Source organism: Solanum stenotomum, chromosome 1, assembly GCF_019186545.1.
Source record: "Solanum stenotomum isolate F172 chromosome 1, ASM1918654v1, whole genome shotgun sequence".
Classification (NCBI taxonomy): domain Eukaryota; kingdom Viridiplantae; phylum Streptophyta; class Magnoliopsida; order Solanales; family Solanaceae; genus Solanum; species Solanum stenotomum.
This window is the reverse complement of record NC_064282.1, coordinates 55,395,414-55,417,143: the sequence shown is the minus strand read 5'-3', so window position 1 is coordinate 55,417,143 and position 21,730 is coordinate 55,395,414. Positions and strand designations below refer to the sequence as shown.

The window sequence follows — 21,730 nt, the reverse complement described above, 5'->3', positions numbered from 1 at the left end:
GAGCTCGCCAAACCACTCAGAGGTTCACCTAATGACCATATCTCGCCTTTAATTTGATGTTATTTGTGCTATGGGTTCTGTAACATTCGGCAAGAAGTCTTTGATCGCTTAAAGCTTCGGCGACTCGCTGAAAGTCTTTTTGATCGCTGTACCCCTGAACCTTTGTTGCACTTTATCATTCGGTGAATAAAACCCTGCTCGCCGAAAGAAGTCAGCGACTCGCCGAAAGGATTTTCCCATCGCTGACTTGTTAAATATTTTGAGCCAACACCTATCGGCGAGTTCATCCTAGCTCGCCAAAGCAACTTGGCAATTCGTCGATCGTTTTGGCGAGTTTTTCTGCAATTGTGTCCCTACGAATTTGATTTAGTTGTTTTAACTTCTTCCCAATTCTTTGCATAAATGGCTAGATCTAAAGTTGCAGGAAGAAGCAAGCCACCCAAGGTAAAACAAAAGGGATTACAACCAACGAGGATATAACTGTATCCAGAAGCAAGGTTACTAAACCTTCCACAACTGGTGGGAAAGGCAAGGGAAAAGACAAGACCCTTGAATTATCATATGCAAGCACTGACAGTGATGTCTTTTATAGAAATGACCCTAACCAATCTGAAAGCGAAGGTGTGGGTTTTGATGAGGATGATTTGTTAATTGCACATAGGGCTGTGCGGTGAACTAAAAAGATGAATGATCCATCCAACGTCAAGACACCCTGGCCTACCTATACTACACCTCCAATTCCAGAGCAAAAAATGGTATTAGCGCCTCCAGTAGAGGGTCCTCCGTCTAAGTCAATGAATCGAGTAAAGGCTGAGGGGCTGAGGACAATTCTAGAGGAAAAGCGTCTGTCCATAAACGGGGTTATAAACAGGAACTCAAAGATAATATAGTGCCTGAGATACCACAAGTTCCAAATCTTCACTAAACCCCATGACCCTTATATTCCAAATTGGGTAAGAGAGTTCTATAATGCATACAGTGCACTAATACCCCAGAAAAAATAGCTAACAGCTTTCAAAGAAGTTGACTGTGTGGTTGTCAGAGGCAGGAGGGTGAAGTGTGATAGTGGGGCAATCAACAGAGTCTTGGGCATGTCTACGAATAGTGGGGATCACTGTCAGCACTTGATAAGAACAAAGAAGTTGGATGAGATGAATAAGTGGTTTGCCCCACTAATTTCAGATGAGACTCCGAAGTGGTTGGCGAAAGGAGTTCCGATTGAAAAGAAAGAACTAAACATAGCCGCAAGGTTCTGGTTCAGTTTTATCAGTAGCACAATTATGCCGTCCCAGAATGAGTCAATCATTCGCCTTGCCAAGGCAGCTTGCCTAGGTTGCATCATAGAGGAGACTCGGATAAACTTGGGTACAATCATTGCTTCAGAGATACTCATGCATGCAAGGTAGAGTCGAACCTCACTTCCATTCCCAGTCTTGATCACAGAACCATGCAAACAATCTCGGGTGCCTCGAGATGCCAAGAAGCATGTGGAAGTGATGGCCACAGCCTCTACTGATATTCGAAGGATCGAAACCGAGTACCTTAAGGATCAAGCAGAAAGGAAGAAAGCAACATCGGTGCAGTTAGTAAACACAGAATCATCACCTGCAGAGGCACATCTGCCTACTCTTGCCTCTGGGGCTTCAGGTATATCCATTACCACTGCTACTCCCACTGATAGTCCAGGTTCTTCTGTTGCTGCACGGTCTCCCAAACCCACTGATGTTGTTGTTGTTTCACGACCTCCACTTACCCAGGCTTCCCTACTCCGGATGGGACAACTGGCCCTTTCTACTTATCGTCGGGCTGCCAGTCTAGAGGCCTCTGTTCCAGGCATGATCCAGATCACCCTAGATTATATTGTGACACCTCTGAACACTACCATTGATGCCCTAGCGGCCAGGATAGCAGTGTGTGATCACAACCAAGGGGCCACAGAGGAGGTGACGACTTTAAAAATTGACATTGCTGAGCTGCGAAAAGATGTAGACTACTTGAAGTCCACCGACGTGTCCATGGTCTTTGGGATAGTAGAGATTCCAGACGTGATTGAGATGCCTCAGACCACCACTAGACATGGGGATAGACCGGAGCAGACAGTCGATCCTGAGTCAGAAGCAGAGAGTGATGAAGAAATGTATGAGGAGATTGAGGGAGCTGCAGATGAAGACCTGACCGAGACGAAATCGATTATGATAGATGATGATGTGCATGCTTTCTTAGCACCTGTTGCTGGATCCAGTGGAACCGGTCCATCTGGGGTTACTCCGGGGACTGAAGCCCAGATAGATGGAGTGACCGATTAGCCAGGATCTCCTCTTTACCACCCTCTATGTCTGACTTTATTTTGACTTTTGAATTTTGTGTTAATTGCATTTGAGGACAAATTGCTTTCATTTGTAGTGGGGTGAGGCCCACATTTGTGTGGTATTGATGTTCTTATTTTATTTATATTTGGGCTTTGTGCTTAAATTGGTTAAATACTGCTTTTTGTAGATGTTTGAGCTTGTGGCTCCTTTTATTTTAAATTGCAAAAATGATTTTGATCCATCCAAAATTTTTTGTCACCTCTCGTGTGTTGAATGTGGTTGTTCTTTTGCAAAATTTAAGTCTCGGTTTCAATCAATATCGATGATTTTAATAATGCTCTCAATCGAACGAACATGAATGCGCGGTTACGATGAGGCCAAATGAAGTTGCATAGACAATATGTGAACCCTTTGCATCTCATTATGACTAGCCTAGTATTGAATTGAGTCTCTTGTGATGATCATTGCACACTAGCGAAAGTGTGGAGTCTTATTTGACTGATAGTGTCAATGCCTAGTGTGATGAGCTTACCTGTGAACTATGCATGATGAATCCTAGAATTTTCCCCGTTGGTCCGGTGAACTAAGTGATGCGATCTCTTGATTAGGAAACTTCTAAGAGTGTGAGCCAATTTGACATATACTTCTTTTGTGACCTACCTTGTGAGTGTGTGAATCGCTTTTGAACATCCCTTGAGCCTTACCTTCCTTTGGAAGAAACTTGATGAAAACTAGACCTTTCTTTATCCCTCACCCATAATCCTCATGAAGTTGTGGTTAGTTGAATAGCCAACTTAGGCCAAAAGCCTAAGTTGGGGGTGTGGTGAAAAGATAAGGGCAAGTCAAGAAGTGTAAGGAAAGTTTCCTCCTACCCATGGTCTTGAAAAAAATGGAACCCCTCCATATAAAAAAAAAGAGAAAAGAGAAATAAAAAGAAAAAGAATGAAAAGGAAAGTTGTGGAATAAAGTACAAAAGAAATGGGGTTCCCAAACAATCCATGGAAATAGAATAATAGGATGACTTATAAGCACTAAAGAGAATGGTGAAGGAAAAGGAAAGAAAGTGTTGTGAGCACCACATTTCATGAGGATGAAAGTCACTGAGCTTAAATGAACATACCTTTGCACTCAGTCCCATTACAAGCCTTGAAAAGACCTTTTTGATCTTGAGTGAGCTGAAACAAATGTGGATTGGAAAATACGGGCAAACCTATGGATGAAATTATGCATTGTGTTCTTCTTTGTGAGTGTGAGCGTTGCATCTGATTCCGAAGCTTTAAACTGTGAACCATTGTGTGAATATGAAATCATTCCTTGTGTGAGGGCATTTGAATACTTTGGTTGAGCTTGAACTTGCATTTGAAGCAAGTATTGTGAGCGTGAGATTCTTTGATATTGGTGAGTCACAAATTGAATCTTTGAGTGCACATTTGATCTTTGCATAAGTAAATTGAGTCTTGTGTAGCACTGTTCGAGACACTCTTTTTGAACAGTTGAACTTGAGTTTGCTTGAGAACAAGCAAAAGTTAAGTTGGGGGTGTTGATGAGTCCTCAAATTGGACTCATTTAGGGTTATATTTTGATAGAATTAGTGTCCTCAAATGAATATTTTATCTCAATATATGATGAAAACCCTTAAATTTTAGGTATTTGGAGTTTGAAGGAAAGCATGGACACTACTTAGCAAAAAAGGAACAAATGTAGCTGAAAGAACGAAGAAATGAAGATAGAGCCTCACATGTGAGTTTGGAGTTGAGAACTTGATGAAATGATGAGAAATGACAGTGACGTCCGGAAACTAGTCGTTTGAACTAGTAAGTTGTAAGGGTCTTGTCGTTGAAGTTTGTAGTGTTGTTTAAGGGCTTAAGGGGTTGATTAGCTAGTTGATTAATCACCTTTATAAGCTAGAAAGACCTTAAGCTAGGTCATGAAATCATTTAGAACCAAGCCCTCAAAACAGTCCCCTAAAAACAGTTTTTAGTTTTAAGTTAGGAGTGAGGGTCAACTTTAAATGGTCATATCTTTTAGCTCAAAATGAATTAGGTGTACCATTACCTATCCAATTAAAGGTATCTGAGTCCTCTTTCCAACGCCACCGAGTTTTCCCTTTTGCGATCTCGGAGTAAAAAGTTATGCCCAAAATAGTGAAGCACTGTCAGCAAGGACGAGCTTAGACGGGTTTAGTGGAAACTTTTAAGTGGGTCCTTATTTATTTTCCTAAGTTGTGCCCCTTTTATTATATGCCTTTCCTAGCAATTATAAAACCCTTCTAGACCAAATTCTTCCATTTTAAGTCACTCCAATTAGAATTAAAAAGAACTCACCTCCTCTCAAATACTTTTCTCTCTACAATCCTCTATTTTAAGAAGGTAAAGAACTTGGAGCTAGGGCTTGGATTGAAGGTGGTTTCTTCATCAATTTTCTTGGGGAATCTTAACAAAGGTATGGTGACCCTTAATCCTTGATTATCTTTCCTTCATGGAGTCCATTCAAAAGAGTTTCAAAAGTCTTCAAAGAACAAAACTTCTATTTTCTATTCTAGGTATGGGTTCATGGTTAAAATGTTTCAAAGTCATTATATTGGTGAATTGAAGTTCTATTTATGATTTTAAAATGATTTTTATATGAAACTTCTTCAAGAACCCATGTTTTCATTAAAAGCCTAGAATTTGCTAATGAAGTGGGTTTAATGCCTATGATTTAATGTTGATGAAATTGTGTTTCGATTGGATTGTATTGTTGATTTATATGGTTTTCTATACCTATTTATGATGAATTGTTGGTATATGGATAATTGAGGATTGTGGCCTTATGGGCAAGTTATGGAAGAATTCTCTTGTGGTAAGAAAAATGGTTGAGACTTGAGTGTTGTTGATTATGGCTTTGGAGGATGGTAAGTTGGCTTAATCTCATATTATGGATAAAAAAATTGTTCTTGCTTGGTTTGATCCACTTATGGTGGAGGTGTTTAATTATGGAATGTATTGTGACCATGGCCTTGAAGGCATAGTATGAGAAATATAAGTGTTACATGACATTTTTATGAATGGACATTTAATGGAGCTAATGTGATCATGTTATGAACGTAAATGTGTTATTATTGAAAGGATTTTTCTCAATTTGACACTCATGAATGTTGATGATAGAATATGAAGGATTCTCCAATTTATTGCATATCTCGAATTGGTAGAGCTTGTGCATCATTTTCTTGTTTAAATGATTATATTATTGGTTGTTGAATCCTCGGATCGGTAGGCTAGTAGCACCCTTCCACTCATGATAATAATGAACCTTGGAATCGGTAGGCTTATCGCACCCTTCCATTAATGATAGTAATGAACCTTGGAGTCGGTAGGCCTATGGCACCTTTCCATGAAGGTTAATGATGAGACTTGAACCGGTAGGCCCATGGCACCCTTTCAAGAGGAGTTAATGAGCTTTCCTAAATGAACCTTGAAACGGTAGGCTTAAAGCACCCTTTCACGTGTTAATGAATGTAATTTGGAGTTGGTAGGCCAATGGCACCTCTCATATGTGATAATGTCAAGGTAACGAACTATTCTATGGGAATGTAGGCTAAGCACCGAGTGGATTTGGTTAGATGGAAACTCCCCCAATGGTTAGGCATGAGTTTCAATGATCGTCTACCTTATCCCATAAACTATGTGCCCGCATAGGTAGCTAGTGGATCCATTAAGCTATATATACCGGTCTTCCTTAGGCAAGTAGACCACCTATTTACGGTGTGGGGAATTATGACACCGGATTCCATGACAAGCTCTTATGGTCTATGTCGGTTAAATGCTTACTTCCCATCATGTGAGATTTCATTATGGTTTCTTGATATGCTCTACAAAGTGTAGGTAGTAGTATGGGATGCTACCTATACATTGCACGAGTAGGCTTGGAGAGGGTCATAGTGAGTTTCTCTAAATCCTAATGTATGTGACACAATTGTGGCCTAAATAAGGTTATTAAAGCATGTTGGCTCTCAAATGCTTAATATGAGATGCATGCTATACTTGGGTTATATTATGAGTTGTTTTCCCTTGTCATGTCTTAATTAATGATATACCTCTTATGTATGAATATTGTGCAAAGGTGAAAGAAAGGAATGATAAGTTACTTTAAGTGACCTAAATGTGGTGCCTTAGTATGGATGGTGGTATGGGACGCCATCCATACATTGCACGAGGTATAGCATAAAGGTTGCTTGAGGTGAAGGTCCAAGGTAAAGGTTTTCATGTTGATATTGTTTAAAGGTGATATTATGACTTACTTGATGTTTATGCTTGTCTTGTATGTCTTTTATGCAACTGTTCATGATGCTTCAAAAAGTGGCATAATGCATGGTTTCTAGCCAAAATGTCCCTTTTAAAGAATGTTTTGCATGGTCATCATACTTAGTACTTAATTGTGCTAATTCCATATTTCTCTATTTTCTACTAGTGTAGGTTCCGGAAAGTGAGCGGGTTCTATAGTAAGCTTGGAACTTGAAGTTCTTCCAAGATCTTGTGGTATGTCCCCATATGTCGAGGACAAGACTTTTCTATTCTAATTTTATGATAAGGTTCTTGTAATAGACTTAATAGACTTCTTTTGATTGTAAAGGGTCGTGTCCCTACTTATGTTTAGTGATTGTGTCTAAGATGGCCATGTGAGACTTAGACTTCCGCTGTGTGTTTTTAAAGTTGTTTTAATGAAGCTTGAATGTTTGGATGTAATTAAGTTTTTAATTCCGCACTATTATCATTATTGAATGCAATGAATGACTATGTGGCTTGTATAAGACCCTTTCGGGGTCGAATACGCCTTGTTACGACTTGGGGGTGCTCCCGGGTCGTGACATAAACCAAAAGACATAACCAAAAACTCATAGTGCCCAAAACGAGTTCTAAACGCCATCTTAGGCACATCCTCAGCCTAATTTTCAATTGATGGTAACCGGATCTTAGATCAATCTTAGAGAAAACTGAAGTACCTTGCAATTGGTCAAAAAAATCATCTATTCGAGGCAAAGGGTACTTGTTTCGAACCCTATTCAATTGCCGGTAATCTATACACATCCTCATACTACCATTTTTTTTCTTAATAAACAGAACTGGGCACCCCATGGGGAAGCACTAGGACGAATAAATCCTTTATCCAGAAGTTCTTTAATTTGAGCCTTAAGCTCTCTTAATTCTGTCAGAGCCATGCGATATGGATGGATAGAAATGGGATGCGTACCAGACTCTAAATCAATACAAAAATCTATATCTCTATCCGGAGACATACCAGTCAAATCATTAGGAAACACTTCACTAAATTCAAACACCACAGGTATAGACTCAATGGATGAAGTCATTATTCATAATAAGAGCCAAATAAGCCAAACAACCCTGCTCTACCAGCTTACTAGCCCGAATGGAGGATATAACCTTAGCTTACTTAGGCTTGTACACCCCTTCCCACTCTAATTTTTCCCTTCCCTAAATTTCTAGAGTTACAGACTTAGTATTACAATTAAGCACAACATAATAGGGGGACAACCAAGTCATGCCGAAGATTATGTCAAAGTCAATCATATCCAAAATCACTTAATCATCCCAAGTCTGAAATCCCATAAACAAAATAGGACAAGCACGATAAGCATGAGTAACTATGACTGACTCTCCAACTGGGTAGAAACACGAATGAGGGAATTAAGAATATCACAAATCATATCAAAATCTGAGGCAAATCTCACGGATACATATGAGTAAGTAGAACCCGGATCAAATAACACATTAGCCATTCGGTCACAAATAAGAATAGTACGTGTGATCACCGCATCAGACGCCTCCGCCTCATTCTTGCCCGAAAAGGCATAACAATGAGCTATATCATCTTGACGAACCACTTCCTTGTCTGGTTGCACATTACCCCTACCTACATTACCGTTTCCATTTCTTATACCTCCACGACCTCGCTGATTACCTCATCGCCCACCTTGTGGACACCCTCGATCATTATTACCATTCCCCGTGGGTACCACTGCTCTAGACTACTACTGCGCAGAATCTAACACACGTGAGTGGGGACAATCCCTCCTCATATGCCCAGGTTCTCCACAGTTGTAACAAGTACGATCAAAAGATGGTATTTCGCCAGTCGAAGGCGCGACTCCTTGGCTATCCTGAAAATTATGAGATGGAGTTTTCGTGTAATTACCTGTAGAGGCGGGCATAACAGACTGAAATGAATTGGCTGCAAGCGTTGGCCTTCCGGACCCCTTGGAATAAGAACCTTGAAAGTTACCCGAGTTCTTGGCCTTTTTTGCCCATGCCTTAACTTGACCGTCTTTCCTCACCCCCTCCACTTTCTTAACATAGTTTGTCACCTCATTAAAGCTTCTCCTTGCAGAAGTCATATGAACAAATAATACTTGCAACTCAGAATTTAAACACTTAATAAATAACTGGATTCTCTCCTCCTCAGTCGTCACCAATTGAGTAGCATATCTAGATAAAGTATGGAATTTGGCCTCATAAGCGGCCACAGACATACCACCTTGCTCCAAAGCCATAAACTCATCATTCTTGCGATCCCTCAAAGTCCTAGGCACATACTTCTCTAAAAACAGAGCATGAAATTGGGTCCAAGTAAGTGGAGGTAAAGTAGAAAATCTGCACTCCATATAAGCTCTCCACCACTGCTTGGCCTCACCTTGAAGTTGGAAAGACACAAACTCAATCCCATGTTGATGAACAATACCTAGTTTATGAAGCCTCTCATAGCAATCCAGAATGAACTCATAAGCATCCTCATTCTCAAAACCAAGAACCAAGAAACACAGGAGGCTTTAGCTTCAGAAACTTAGTCAACATTTCATGCTCATTACCAATCATAATAGAACCCAACAAAGGACGGAAGAAAAAAAATCATTACCTCCAGTCCCTCCTACCTTAGGCACAATGCTAGTAACAGTAGTAGGAGCTTGAGTAGCTTGAGCAGAAGGAAGCATTCCAGGACCAACCAACCCTTTCAAGAATGACATGATCTGTCGAGCTAACACTGGTCTATGGGGGGAACATCGATAGTCTCAGCTTGCACCTCTTCCTCTAGTCCCACATCCTCAACATTCTCATCTTCAATCTCTTCATAATGCACATGGGGGTTCTTATTCACAAGAGCATTCTCAACAGGAGCTCCATTTTTAGCAGGCGCTACTCTTCCACGGCCTCTATCACTACCTCGATCGCGACCTCTCGCAGCAGATTCCTCAATCGGAGCATTGACGAGAGCTACCGGTCTAACGCCGTTGAATCTAGTGTTAACCATCTGTGGACAGAAGAGTAAAAGAGGTTAGATACCAATTTGAATCACCAAATACCAATTAGAATCAAGACATAGCACAAAAGGAGACAAGAGAAAACAAAGAGATTTCCTAAAGTCCTATAGCCTCTCGAAGAAAAGTAAAGGTGTCCCCGTACCATTCCGCAAGACTCTAATAGACTCGTTTTGGTACTTGAGATCAACGAACCTAGGCTCTGATACCAACTTTATCACAACCCAGACCGTCGTGATTGGCACCCATACTAACACTCCGGTGGGAGAACCACTACTATGACCCAAACCAAGCAAATAATCTAAAAAGTAGGACATTTAAATCAAACACTAAGGAAATAAAAATAGAGTTCTCATAAACTCTAACAAAAGTCTAACAATAATAACTAACAATGCAGAAGAAATAGCCTAGAACCTGAAAGTCAATGTACCAAAACATTCTAACAATGAACCAAGTCTAAACAATAAAGAGATACAACCCCAAGTAATGAAATAATCAACTAGCTAAAACAAATGTCTAAGTCCGGAAATGGTGGACATAGACGAAAGAGAATTACATGGCAGCCTGGAAGAATTTTTTAACCCTTGAATTTGAACGACGATCACTGATCTTCTAAGCGAGGCCTGTCAATAGCCGCTTGAAGATTCCCTGTACTCAACAAAAATAAGAGCAAGTACAGCATTAGTACACAACCACAGTGTAGTGGTAGGATCACACGACTATCTCACTAGTGCAACATAAACAAGTCAAACAACATTATAATCACATGCATATCTATCAACATATACAATATGATCAACATTTACAAACAACGAACAACGAACAACTTCACATTTTATATTAAATCATTGGTTCTCTCATGGGACCCAAACCCAAACAGTTAACATACCGGAACGTGGCAACCGATCCCATATCTATGCCGAAACGTGGCAACCGATCCCATTTTTATACCGAAACATGACAATCGATCCAAGTTAGTTATGCCGGAACGAGGTAACCGATCCCATTCACACATCACAATCACAATCACAAGTATATCATCAAGATCTCATACATTTAAGTCATGATTAATAGCATTCATGTGATCAACATTACAATATTCATACACATACAAGTATCATAATGAAGCAAGAACAAACATACATCACACAATCATAGAATCACAACCATTATCGATTTCGAAACAAGCTTGAAACCCTAAGAAACTTGATCTTTCTCTTTCCGGATTCGTTCCGCTTGTTCTTGGTCTACAAACAATCAATATAATACGGGAATCAATAAACAATCAGTAATTACCCGGATTACTAACAATTCTATGAACCCTAGATCAAACCCATGATCCCAATTATCCAAATTATGGTTGTTTCCACTATAGAATCTATAACAAAACCTCCCCCCATCAATATTCACCCATTCTACTACATTCTATGGATCGAAAAAATATATTCGGGGAGTGAAAGGTGAAAAATGAGTAGGAGTCACCTGGGGTCGTTCCTTAGCTCTAAAAGTCGAAAAGTGCATAATGAGGTCGTTTAGGGGTTTATTAACGACTTTAATTCACGTCGGGCACGCCACAGCGGCCACCATCCCGCAACAGTGGCCCCGCCAAAGCGGCATTCTCGAGACAGAGAGTTATTTCAAGAATTACAAAATTATCATTTCACAACACACTTCTAACCCACGACACTCAGTAGATACCATTTACGCTAAGATCAATTCTGGGAGTTCTACTCGCCCGAATTCAATTTCGTAAAGTCGTACGGATTCCTTAACGAGTTATCTAACTACTTATGTTATCAAAATTATAAATGATTCACCCAATTGTTACCAGATTCTCCTACACCTCAATGACTCCGATTTTGTCCAAATCTGGACAAGGTTGGAAAAATTCAAATACTATGAAAAAGTTTTCCGGACCCAAATCTTTCCCCGTTGGCTTTTCTATAACGACGGGAACATGTCGTTACAAAGAGTGGACAAAATATTTCAAAAATTTGTAATTGGCTTAGTTGCATTCACATCTTTGTTAATCTACAACCATCTTCTTTCGAATTCTAAGTTTACCATCTGTATTTGACCTAAGAGATTGAGTTGTCAAATAAACGGGTAAAATTTGGATGGATCAAAAATAGTTGAATTAATAAATATTCATTCAAAAGATATATGAGTTAAAATAAACTAAAATGTAAGTCATAATTCAACCCTCAATTTTTGCTCAAGTTTTAATTACTATTTTTTTTATTGTTTAGCATTTAATAAAATTATTTTTTCTATATTATGATTATATATAATCTGTCGAATGAAAAAAAAACTATTGTAATATAATTTCTCATTAATCAATTTAAATTATGTCACCTAAAAATTTTGTATGAACAAAGCAAACCTCAAAAGATTGAATCCGTTTTTTTTTCTGGTTTCCTACTCGGTATTTAGTATCCACATTGAAATGCGATTAAATTCAAATTCACGCCAGAAAGTCTCACATTGGAGAGTAAAGTGCTCCCTAACAAAGGCAACTTCATACCCAGGGGATGAGTTTTTCTTTTTGGTTTCCTATTCAGTGTCTGATACTCATATTCAAGTTAATTAAATTCAAATTCACGTCGAAAAATCTCATATTGAGGGTAAAATGCTCCCTAATAAAGATGACTTCATACCCAATTTATATTTATATATATATATATATATATACTCCTTCTGTCCCAATTTATGTGACACTTTTCGTTTTTCAAGAGTCAAATAGTTTAAGTTTGACCGGGAATTTGCATATGTAATCTTCAATTTTTTTGAAATGAAATTTATATATTTGTAAACTACATAAAAAGTAATATAAGTCACAATAATTAATAATTCAAAAAATTTAAAAGACCTATGAAAAATTTACGGTCAAAGATAGACTTGTTTGAATCTCGAAATCCAAAAAGTGTCATATAAAATGGGACGGAGGGAATATATATACTCTTATAGTATAAAAATAATGAATTTGGTGAATATAAATGGTAAAGTAGAAATTAATTTGAAGTAATAATAAATTCTATGTTAGTGAGAATAATTATTATATGAGATGTAAAATGATTTAAAAAGTAATGATATGAAGTATAAATTTTATTTACATATAAAATAAATGTTTAGTAGATACTGTAGGGTTACTTTTACAAAATATAAATTTATGGATTAATTTTTGTATTTGAAAAATTCAAATCATGATTTTTGGAGAATTTAGAATTTCTTCTCATGATATTAAATCAATGTAAAATCGCATGTTCAAATATTGATTTCATCTCATTATCTCATATCGCAATTTCAAATCACATGTTCAAACGCCTACTGTTTTATTAGGAAAATATTATTTGACTAATTTCAAAAGTCGCCACTTAATTTTTTTAAGTAAAATTACGAAAACTGATTTTTTCCAAAAGATTAAAACAGAAATCTAATGAAAATATTCAAAAGAGTTCGGGGTTCATATTAGCATTTCGGGAAGGGTTTTAAAGCACCTAAAATACCCGCTAATACGCAGTTATCCGACAATTAATTATTTGGATAAAATATTTTAACTTAACTTGAATTGAGCAATTTTATAGTTAGGACCATTTTAAGAAAAAAGAAGAAAAATATTAAAATATTATCCAAGTGAAGTAGTTTGCAAGCTTATTCATTTATTTATTAGGTCAAGTAAGAGATGAATAGTTTAGTTAAGTAATTAATTCAAAAATGGATGTCTTTGGGGATTTGAATTCTTTTAAAACCTTAAGATTAGTAGCAAATAATGAGTAAACAAATATAATAAAACAAAGAGAGAAAGGAACTAGGGCCCAAATTCGATTTTCCTGTCCGCCTGGGCCGGTATTTGGGCCCATTTTTATTTTGAAAGGCCCAATTCTTGCCCATTTTTGTACTTGTCCTAGACTAAATTTCGAAATTTACTTCTTTGGGCCTTAGGTCCATCTTCCACCTGTCCTAAATTCCAACAAGATAATAATAAATGAAATGACAAGGGCCTAGGCCCAAAATAACAAAATACAATCTCTTATGAAGATTAGGCCTTTGGCCCAATTTTTTCAATCTTTCGATCTGTTTCAAATTCTTTCAATTCCGGGACCTGTACGTCGATTTTTATAGTTGGCTGACTCGAAAAGGAAATTTGAGCCTTTATGGGTCAACTCGGAAATGCTAAAAAGATGAGTCCATCGTGGACTCGAAAGGGGGTCATGCGACAAACGAAAGAGAACGAAATTAGTACTTGAGATAATGGAAAACAATTAAGCTATAATTTAAATCTTAAAAAAAAAAAAAAGCTACTTAGGCAATTTGAAACCAAGTGCATCGAAACCAACTATTAGACCGAAGGTAACAGATTGTTTCAAGAAAGATCAAATGAACTGACTTAACAAAAGACAAGAATTAATCAAACAAGAGCTTAAAATTTAACAGTAACAAGACAGCTTGGCAGAAAGATGATTTACACTTGGATGATAAACAAGATTTTTCATTAAATTGTTGGAAGGAAAACAAACACGGAGAAAATACTAACACTGACACATGCATACTCAAAAATAAAGTCCATAAAGGAGACTATACATGGACATCACAGGAACCATCATCTCATGAGGAACAAACAATTAGCAATCGGCATAAAATTTAAAAATATAGAGCATACTGCACATTTGATGACTAACTCACATTATAGCATAAACAAAATTAAACCTGCCTAGAGAAACCTAAAGATGCAAGCTTATCATGCTAAAAATAAATAAATAAAAAACATTTTAAAAAATGAAAATAACAAAGCCGCTGGAACGAGTGGCCGACAAAATTACTTTCAGCAAAGGAGAGAAGATGACATATATCAAGTGACTAAACAAGGCTACATCGATATTCAACCATATGTATTAACAAGAAAGCACAAATAGGCATATGATTAAGTGCAACATTTATACAGAATGGCATTGTTAGACAGTGACATAAGTACACGACTAAGATAAACAACGAGTTAAAATCAAGATAGATATTTTTCAGATTTCAACAAAGATAGAGGGGGGCCATTTCTTTTAGAAAAGCAAGAGTAAATTTAGTCGAATCGAACATTACACTAGCGAAGTCACGAACCTAGCATCACGAATTAAATCGAACTAAGCATGGCTATCATTCAAACCATATGAAACCAGAGAATGGGAAAAATCTATTCCGAAAAGCGAAACCACTACCAACAGGAAATTGCAATCAAAGGCAAGCCATCAGGATGACAACAACTTCATGTTATATTGACCCAAAGTAAGAAAAATCAAAGCAAAGAACGACCTAAAGACATTACTGGCAGAGAACATTCATATCCGAAATGAATTAAGATTAGAAGAGAACTTCACCTCTTTCGAGACAGCAAACGGAGACAGCAACGAGCAGATTTCGAGTTCGCCACCGCGAAACTTGAACACAAACCGCGAACAGGGAACCTAGACCGAAATTCGAGCAAGTTCTCTATTCCGGAGAGTATTTTGAGTATATTTAAAACGTATATATATATATTTTGTTTAAAAATTGTTCTCTGTATTTCCCTCAGAAAATTCCAACCTTGTCTCTGCCTTAGTGAAAAAAACTTTCAATTAAAAATCTCCCACCTTTTCTAATGTTTTTTTTCTCCTCTCCTCTCTAGAACGCACTTAGTATATATTTTATAGCCATTTTGTTGTGTTATTCTATATCTCGGTTTCGAATTGCCAACTAAAATCTTCAACCTTTTACAACTCTCTGTCTCAAATATTTTTCAACTCCAAAATATTTTTTCCCCCTTAACCATGAAGAAGAGGGCAGCCTTTAAAGGAAAAAAAAAGATTCAAAATTGGGGGAAACGGATCAGAATCGCCTCAGAAATGGACCCACTTCCAAATTCAAACTCAATTTGTTTTCACCGATTTGGGGGAGACACCTTTTCTTGCGATTTCAACCCATTCCAGAAGAGGAAAGGGGAGAAACGCATGCCTGCTGCAGCTGTACTGGTCTGAGAGGGACGTTGGAGGAAGAAGACAAGGAATAGTACTTCCTTATGTCTCTCTCATTCCTCACTGCTCGAGTGTATCCCCATGCTTTCACGCCGTGTATCGAAATTGACGTCATTGGTTGTTGTGATTCGAATACTCCGTGTTGATTCCTTTGGAATCGCCTCTCATCGTGAGGACGCCGTGTACTGCTATTGCTCTATCGGTCTGTGAGCGTTTGAGACTGCTGTTGGGACTTTGAAAAAAAGAAGTACATTTGGGTTTCTTTGTTGATAAAAGAAACTGGGCCGGGTTGAGGTAATAGGTTTGGGCTAAATCTGGATATTGGGAATCAGAATGGGTTGAAGAATAAGAGGGGAATTTGGGTTTCTGGTTGTGGGCTGGAAAACGAGTTGGGCTAAAAAGTGGCCCAATTTTTGGGTCTTAAAGGTTTAGAGGTTGGATTTGGTTAAATTGTAATAGGGATTAATTAACCATTTAGCCAAGCGGATTAAAAGGTAGCCAAATGGATTAATTTTAGAACGTTCGGCTAGAATTCGAGTACGACATACTAACATAATTAATTTATGAGCTTTTTAATCTTAACGAGATAGAATAATTAACTTAATTATAAACTAATCGATTTTCACATAGACTAATGAATTCAAAAATAAAAAACTATAATTCAAACTAAAACTAAATTAATAAAACATTTATTTTAGCAAAGCAAAAATCTTTGGTATGATTTTCAAACATTTATAAAACATATTAGTTACGTATATAAATATATGAAATATATTTATTATTCAAAATCCTATAAAAATCGACTGAAATCATTTAAACTAACCTTGAAATTATTTAAACTTCATAAAGCTAATTAATCTAAAACGTTTGAAAATTAAGAAGCTTAAAAATTAATTAATATCGAGGAGGGTCAAAATTGGATGTCAACACCTACTAAATATAAAAAAGTACTTATCACTCCACTTGTCGGCGGATTGAATGAGTTACATTCACATGCTACTACCTTGTTGAATACGTGAAATAATTTAATTGCATTGAATATGAAGAAAACTTGTACCATTGGTAGTTGTACAATAAAAAATCATAAAAAGTTTCAAAAATAGGTAAGCATCATTCATTAGGGTTTGCAAACACAAAAGAGACACGAGCATTGAGCCTCAAAGGCGCTATTCCTTAATATTCATCCACCATTTTCCTTTCCATTCTTGCTCCTTCATTTTCCTTTTTCCTTAGAAAATGGCAAACAAATTCCCCATTTTCCCTATTGTTGAACCTCAACACTTCAGTGACTATGGCTTCGACCCTCAGATACATTATTTTCAGGTATGTATCCCAATTCCCTTCGCTGGAAACTTTACATTGCTTATATCAGACGTCAAAATTATTTTTTATGTATATTATAGTAGATGTTCAACCTCTTTCGACTTTTTTGTATCTTTACTTATTCATATTTTGAACGCTTTAATAAAAATTCTTCTCATCAATAGAAGTTCCAAATTAATAGTTATGTTTTTAACCCTCCCCTGTTTTAATAGATTTTGGAAGAAGCAAGAAAACACAGAATCAGAGAAACTGCGAGGTCATCCATAGATACACTTCATTTCAAGCTACAAAAACCCATCTCAAAAGACGAATCATCGAAGAAGATAAAAAAAAACAGTAGCCGTAAAAGATGGTGGAAAAATGCTCTGCTTTTCTTCAAAAAGACCAAATCCAACAATGACAAAATCTCCGGTGCCGACGATGAAGTTCATCACCGGCGACCTACTTTCCGGGGATCGATATCTGGGCCGGTATACATTACTGAGAGCAGAAGTGGGTCGAACACGCCTTACCGTACAACAAGTCGTCCGTCCTCCGGTCCGCTCGCCGGAACTTTGACTCCTAATCGGAAAGGTGATTTAGAGATCCCCTACATTAACCTCAGGGAGTTAAACATGGACCAGCAGCAGCAGCATAAGATCTCTACATCCTCACCTATGCCAATATATTTGGTCACGTGAACAGAGCACTATTTAATTAATTAATTGCTAATTTTAAGTGTTACTGCTAATTAAATACTCTTATTATCCTAATTTAGACCTTTTTAGGGTTCCAAATTAGAAAGTTGATGACCCCTTTAGTCTTTAGTTAAAAGGGTATCCTTTTTTTCTTTGAATTATGTGCAACTTCCTTTTATGTAAAAGTGCTTTAGTATTAATGGCATGTAACAACTTTTTTCTTGTGAATTGTAAGCAGACAGTTTGGATTTTCTTGCAGCCTATTGTAATTAACTGCTACAAACATGCTTTTTTGCTTTGACCATGTTACTCCTCCGATTTCCGAATTTTTATTAAGTAATATATTTAATTTGAAATAAATATTTTGTTTACATAATCAAGCATTGTTTGAAGTGCTCAAACAAAAAAATACATCTAGACAATGAATTTGTAAGTAATTTTTTTTTGTTAAGTACAAGAAGTGATGGACCACATGTATATGAATATTCATGTCCAATTGTTAGGGGAAGCTTCGATGTTTGTCTTGTTGTCCTGATATAATAACTATTCTTAGTGACCGTTTGCTTGTGGGGTCCTCACTCACTTGTGAATAAATGACTTACATCATTATCTCATTTGTATTTATTCACTTATGTAGCAAGCAATGGAGTAAAAACATTGGGGGAGTTGGCATATTCTAAAAGGCCAACTGCATGTGATTTCTCAGGCACTTGACAAAAAACATTCAATCGTAACAATTAATCACAAATTCCAGAGCCGCAAAAGTTCGGTAGAGCCAAGATTAGAATTTGGCGATTCTAATAAAGAAAAAAAAAATATTTTTTTTTTTTAAAAAAAAAAACTTTCACAACTCATTTCCATGACCCTTTTGTTACTACTAAGTTGTAAATCAATTTGTTATGAATTTTTTTTTAATATATATATTCATTTAATTTTTTAATACAAATGTAGGGCCTACTAAAAAGCTATTGATGATTCATCCAAACCCCACTTAACTCTGCCATGCCGTAAACATTGTGATAAAAAGAAATACAATCGTCGAAAAATTCCTCTATCCCACTTTCCATAAGATGAGTATCTTTTTCTTCTTCTTTAGGAATTAGGATGAAGAAGAAAGAAAAAGTAATAAACTTGTTTTTTCTAACTTGAATTCTTCCGTTTAGATCACTCCCTAGCGATTTAATTATTTTAGTGAGTAATTTGAGCGTTATCAACAATTTTTTATAAAAATAAATTAATAAGGAGCGTTGTTTGACCAGTATATCCTTTATTACTTATTTAATCCTTACTTATATATGTGCTTCTTAATTTTAGAATAATTATGTTAAGAACAAAGTTGGAAAAGATACAGTAATTGATTCTATTTCAATTAGTTAAATCAAAACCTCTTTCAAAACAAATATTTTTAACGGAAAAGGGTCAAAATTGCCCCTGAACTATATGAAATAGACCATTTATACCCTTCGTTACATTTTGGGATAAAAAATGCCCCTGTTGTTATCCTAAGAGACCACAAATAACCTCAAGAGTTAACACCCCAAATTTTTGTTAACGTGGCAAGCCACGTGGGACTAATCCTTCCACCTAAGCGTTGCCAACTAGGATTCACTACAAAAGAACTAGACCTTTAGCGGCAACAACAGTCGCCATAAAAGCCCAGAAAATCGTCACTAAAAGTTTTTAACATTAAATTCTAATTTTGTGTTTTTTTCTTCATTGTTTTTAAAAAACCAAATATGATATCGATTAAGTAGGAGTTTGAAGACACTATATGTTTTATTTTTATGTCATATGTAAATGTATAAAATGTACAATGATGCATTATATATATAGTAGGAGATTTGAATCGAGAAGTAATTTTGATTATTTTTCGTAATAATATTGGATGTTTTTAATATGGATATTGCAAGTTATTTATTTTAGAAAATTAGGTCGCAATCGAAAATTAATTATCATATTTTTTTGTTGAAAAAATAGGTTTTACTAGCGAATGGTTGTTGGAGCCTTAGTCGCCACTAAAAATCACTCATAACCTTTAGTGGCAATATTTTGGGATTTTGTGGCGACTTTGTCGCCACTAAAAGTCAAGTTCTTTTGTAGTGTATCTTAGTTGGCAATGCTTAGGTGGAGGGATTAGTCCCATGTGGCTTGCCACGTCACTAAAAAATTGGGGTGTTAACTCTTGAGGGTATTTGTGGTCTCTTGGGATAACTGCGGGGGTATTTTTGATCCCAAAATGTAATGAAGGGTATAAGTGGTCTATTTCGCATAGTTCAGGAACAATTTTGACCCTTTTCCGTATTTTTAATATACATGACAATTAAAAAAAAAGGTAAAAATAATACTTTGGGTAGCTGTGCGTCATGTATGTGTTAGTAAGTTTGAAAACAACAGTCACATTGGTTGTCTGAGCTAAAGTTAGTCCCCTCTCGATCACCGCTAACTGCTTTGGAGGGTAGTGGATTAACGAGTAATGCCCCTCCATATTCAGAAAACGACTACTCCTTTCACTTGCATGTGTTATAAAGTTGCTTTTTTCCTTTACACTATTTTGAGTTCATCTATTAATTTATTAATTTTATAAAGGTTCAAGAATGCCTTTTATCGTATTAGAAATTGTTCAAAATGTCCTTTTTCTAGGTATTGAATTAAATTTGTCCTCCTTTTATTTGTTGGGCCAAAATTATTTTTAATTTATTAGAAATGATTCATAAATTTTTTTCTTTAACCTTTTGGATAAAAAATATCACTATCCTATTAGAAATGCAGTTTAAATTTGTCCTTCCTTCTGCCTATTAGATAAAAATTCCGTTAACATATTAGAAATGACTCAAAAATATTTCTTACTTCTAATTATATATGTCGATAAATTTTTTGACTGTACTTTGACAATTATTTAGTTTTCTTTTGATTTATATTTTATTCTTGAAAAGTAATTACTTGTTTGTCTTACGTCGTAATAGAAGTATTTGTTTTAAATAAAATATATGATGTATCATGTAAATTAATTCAAATATGTGTAGTATAAAAACATTGTCTTAGTCACGAAGACAGAAGAATTTCACTATGTATGCCCATAAAAAAGATATTTTTTAGAATAATTACAGTATCACTTAACATAATTTATATAAAAATCTCAATAGTTTTGAAGACTAAAATTATTAGATAATGGAAAAAATACATAACTAAGATACTAATAGTAGTAAAACGAATTAAAAATTGAGTTTTAATTTATCCAAATTTGAAGGCTAAAAAGAATTTTCAAAAATATTTTGATATTATAAAAATATTATATTTATTAATAAGATTGAACGAAATGCGGGCATATTAAATAGTATTTAATAGTTGATAAACATATTTTTGGGTAGAAAGAGAGAAAATTTGAATCATTTCTAATAGGTTAACGCTATTTTTTATCCAGTAGGTGAAATGAGAGCAGTTTTGAATCATTTCTATACGTTAAGGGCATTTTAAACCCAATAGCTGAAAAGAGGACATTTCTGAACCATTTCTAATATGTTAAAGATATTTTTGAACCATTTCTAATAGGTTAAGAGTATTTTTGATTCAATAGGTGGAAGAAGTGCATTTTTGAACCATTTCTATACGTTAATGACATTTTTGACCCAATAAATGAAGAATGACAATTCTAAACTATTTCTAATATGTTAAAAACATTTTTGATCCAATAAATAAAAGGAAGACATTTCTTTTCTAATATGTTAATGACATTTTAAAACCTTTTCAATTGTATAAGTTATTAGAGCACTTAATTAGCTTGTTTGGTATAAGATCCCATCAGATAATTATCATGGATGTCTAACCAAGCTACCTCGAATCTTTATATATTATGATTGTACATGTGTGAGTAATTTTTGAATCAAATCGTTGGAATTCATTTTATTTCCCAAACGAAGTGTGTTTGGCACGGAGGGAAATATTTTTATTTTTTCAAATTTTGTTAATTGAACAATTTTTTTTTGGAAAACAAGTTCCTCAAAAAAATAAAAAAAAATAAAATGGCTTTTTAAAATAAAAATAGGAAAAAGATATAGATTCCCTGAACCTGTTTCGAAAATTAGCTACACACTTAAATTACCATTGGTGATATAT

The 21,730-nt window shown here is 35.8% G+C and overlaps 1 protein-coding gene across 1 annotated transcript; it reads left to right on the top strand.

Annotated features, from left to right (window-relative positions):
* The first annotated feature begins 16,712 nt into the window (after nt 1-16,712).
* Nucleotides 16,713-17,842, top strand: LOC125853835 (uncharacterized). The gene is made up of 2 exons (XM_049533584.1): nt 16,713-16,940; nt 17,153-17,842. The coding sequence occupies exons 1-2, from the start codon at nt 16,854-16,856 to the stop codon at nt 17,618-17,620; spliced, it is 555 nt and encodes a 184-aa protein (XP_049389541.1). The 5' UTR covers nt 16,713-16,853; the 3' UTR covers nt 17,621-17,842.
* The last annotated feature ends 3,888 nt before the right edge of the window (nt 17,843-21,730 follow it).

What these genes read in the sequence shown, in the direction of transcription:
- LOC125853835 (XM_049533584.1), top strand. Translation starts at nt 16,854, where the DNA reads ATGGCAAACAAATTCCCCATTTTCCCTATTGTTGAACCTCAACACTTC. An exon ending in CTCAGATACATTATTTTCAG is followed by an intron (nt 16,941 to 17,152) that starts GTATGTATCCCA and finishes CTGTTTTAATAG; the next exon opens with ATTTTGGAAGAAGCAAGAAA.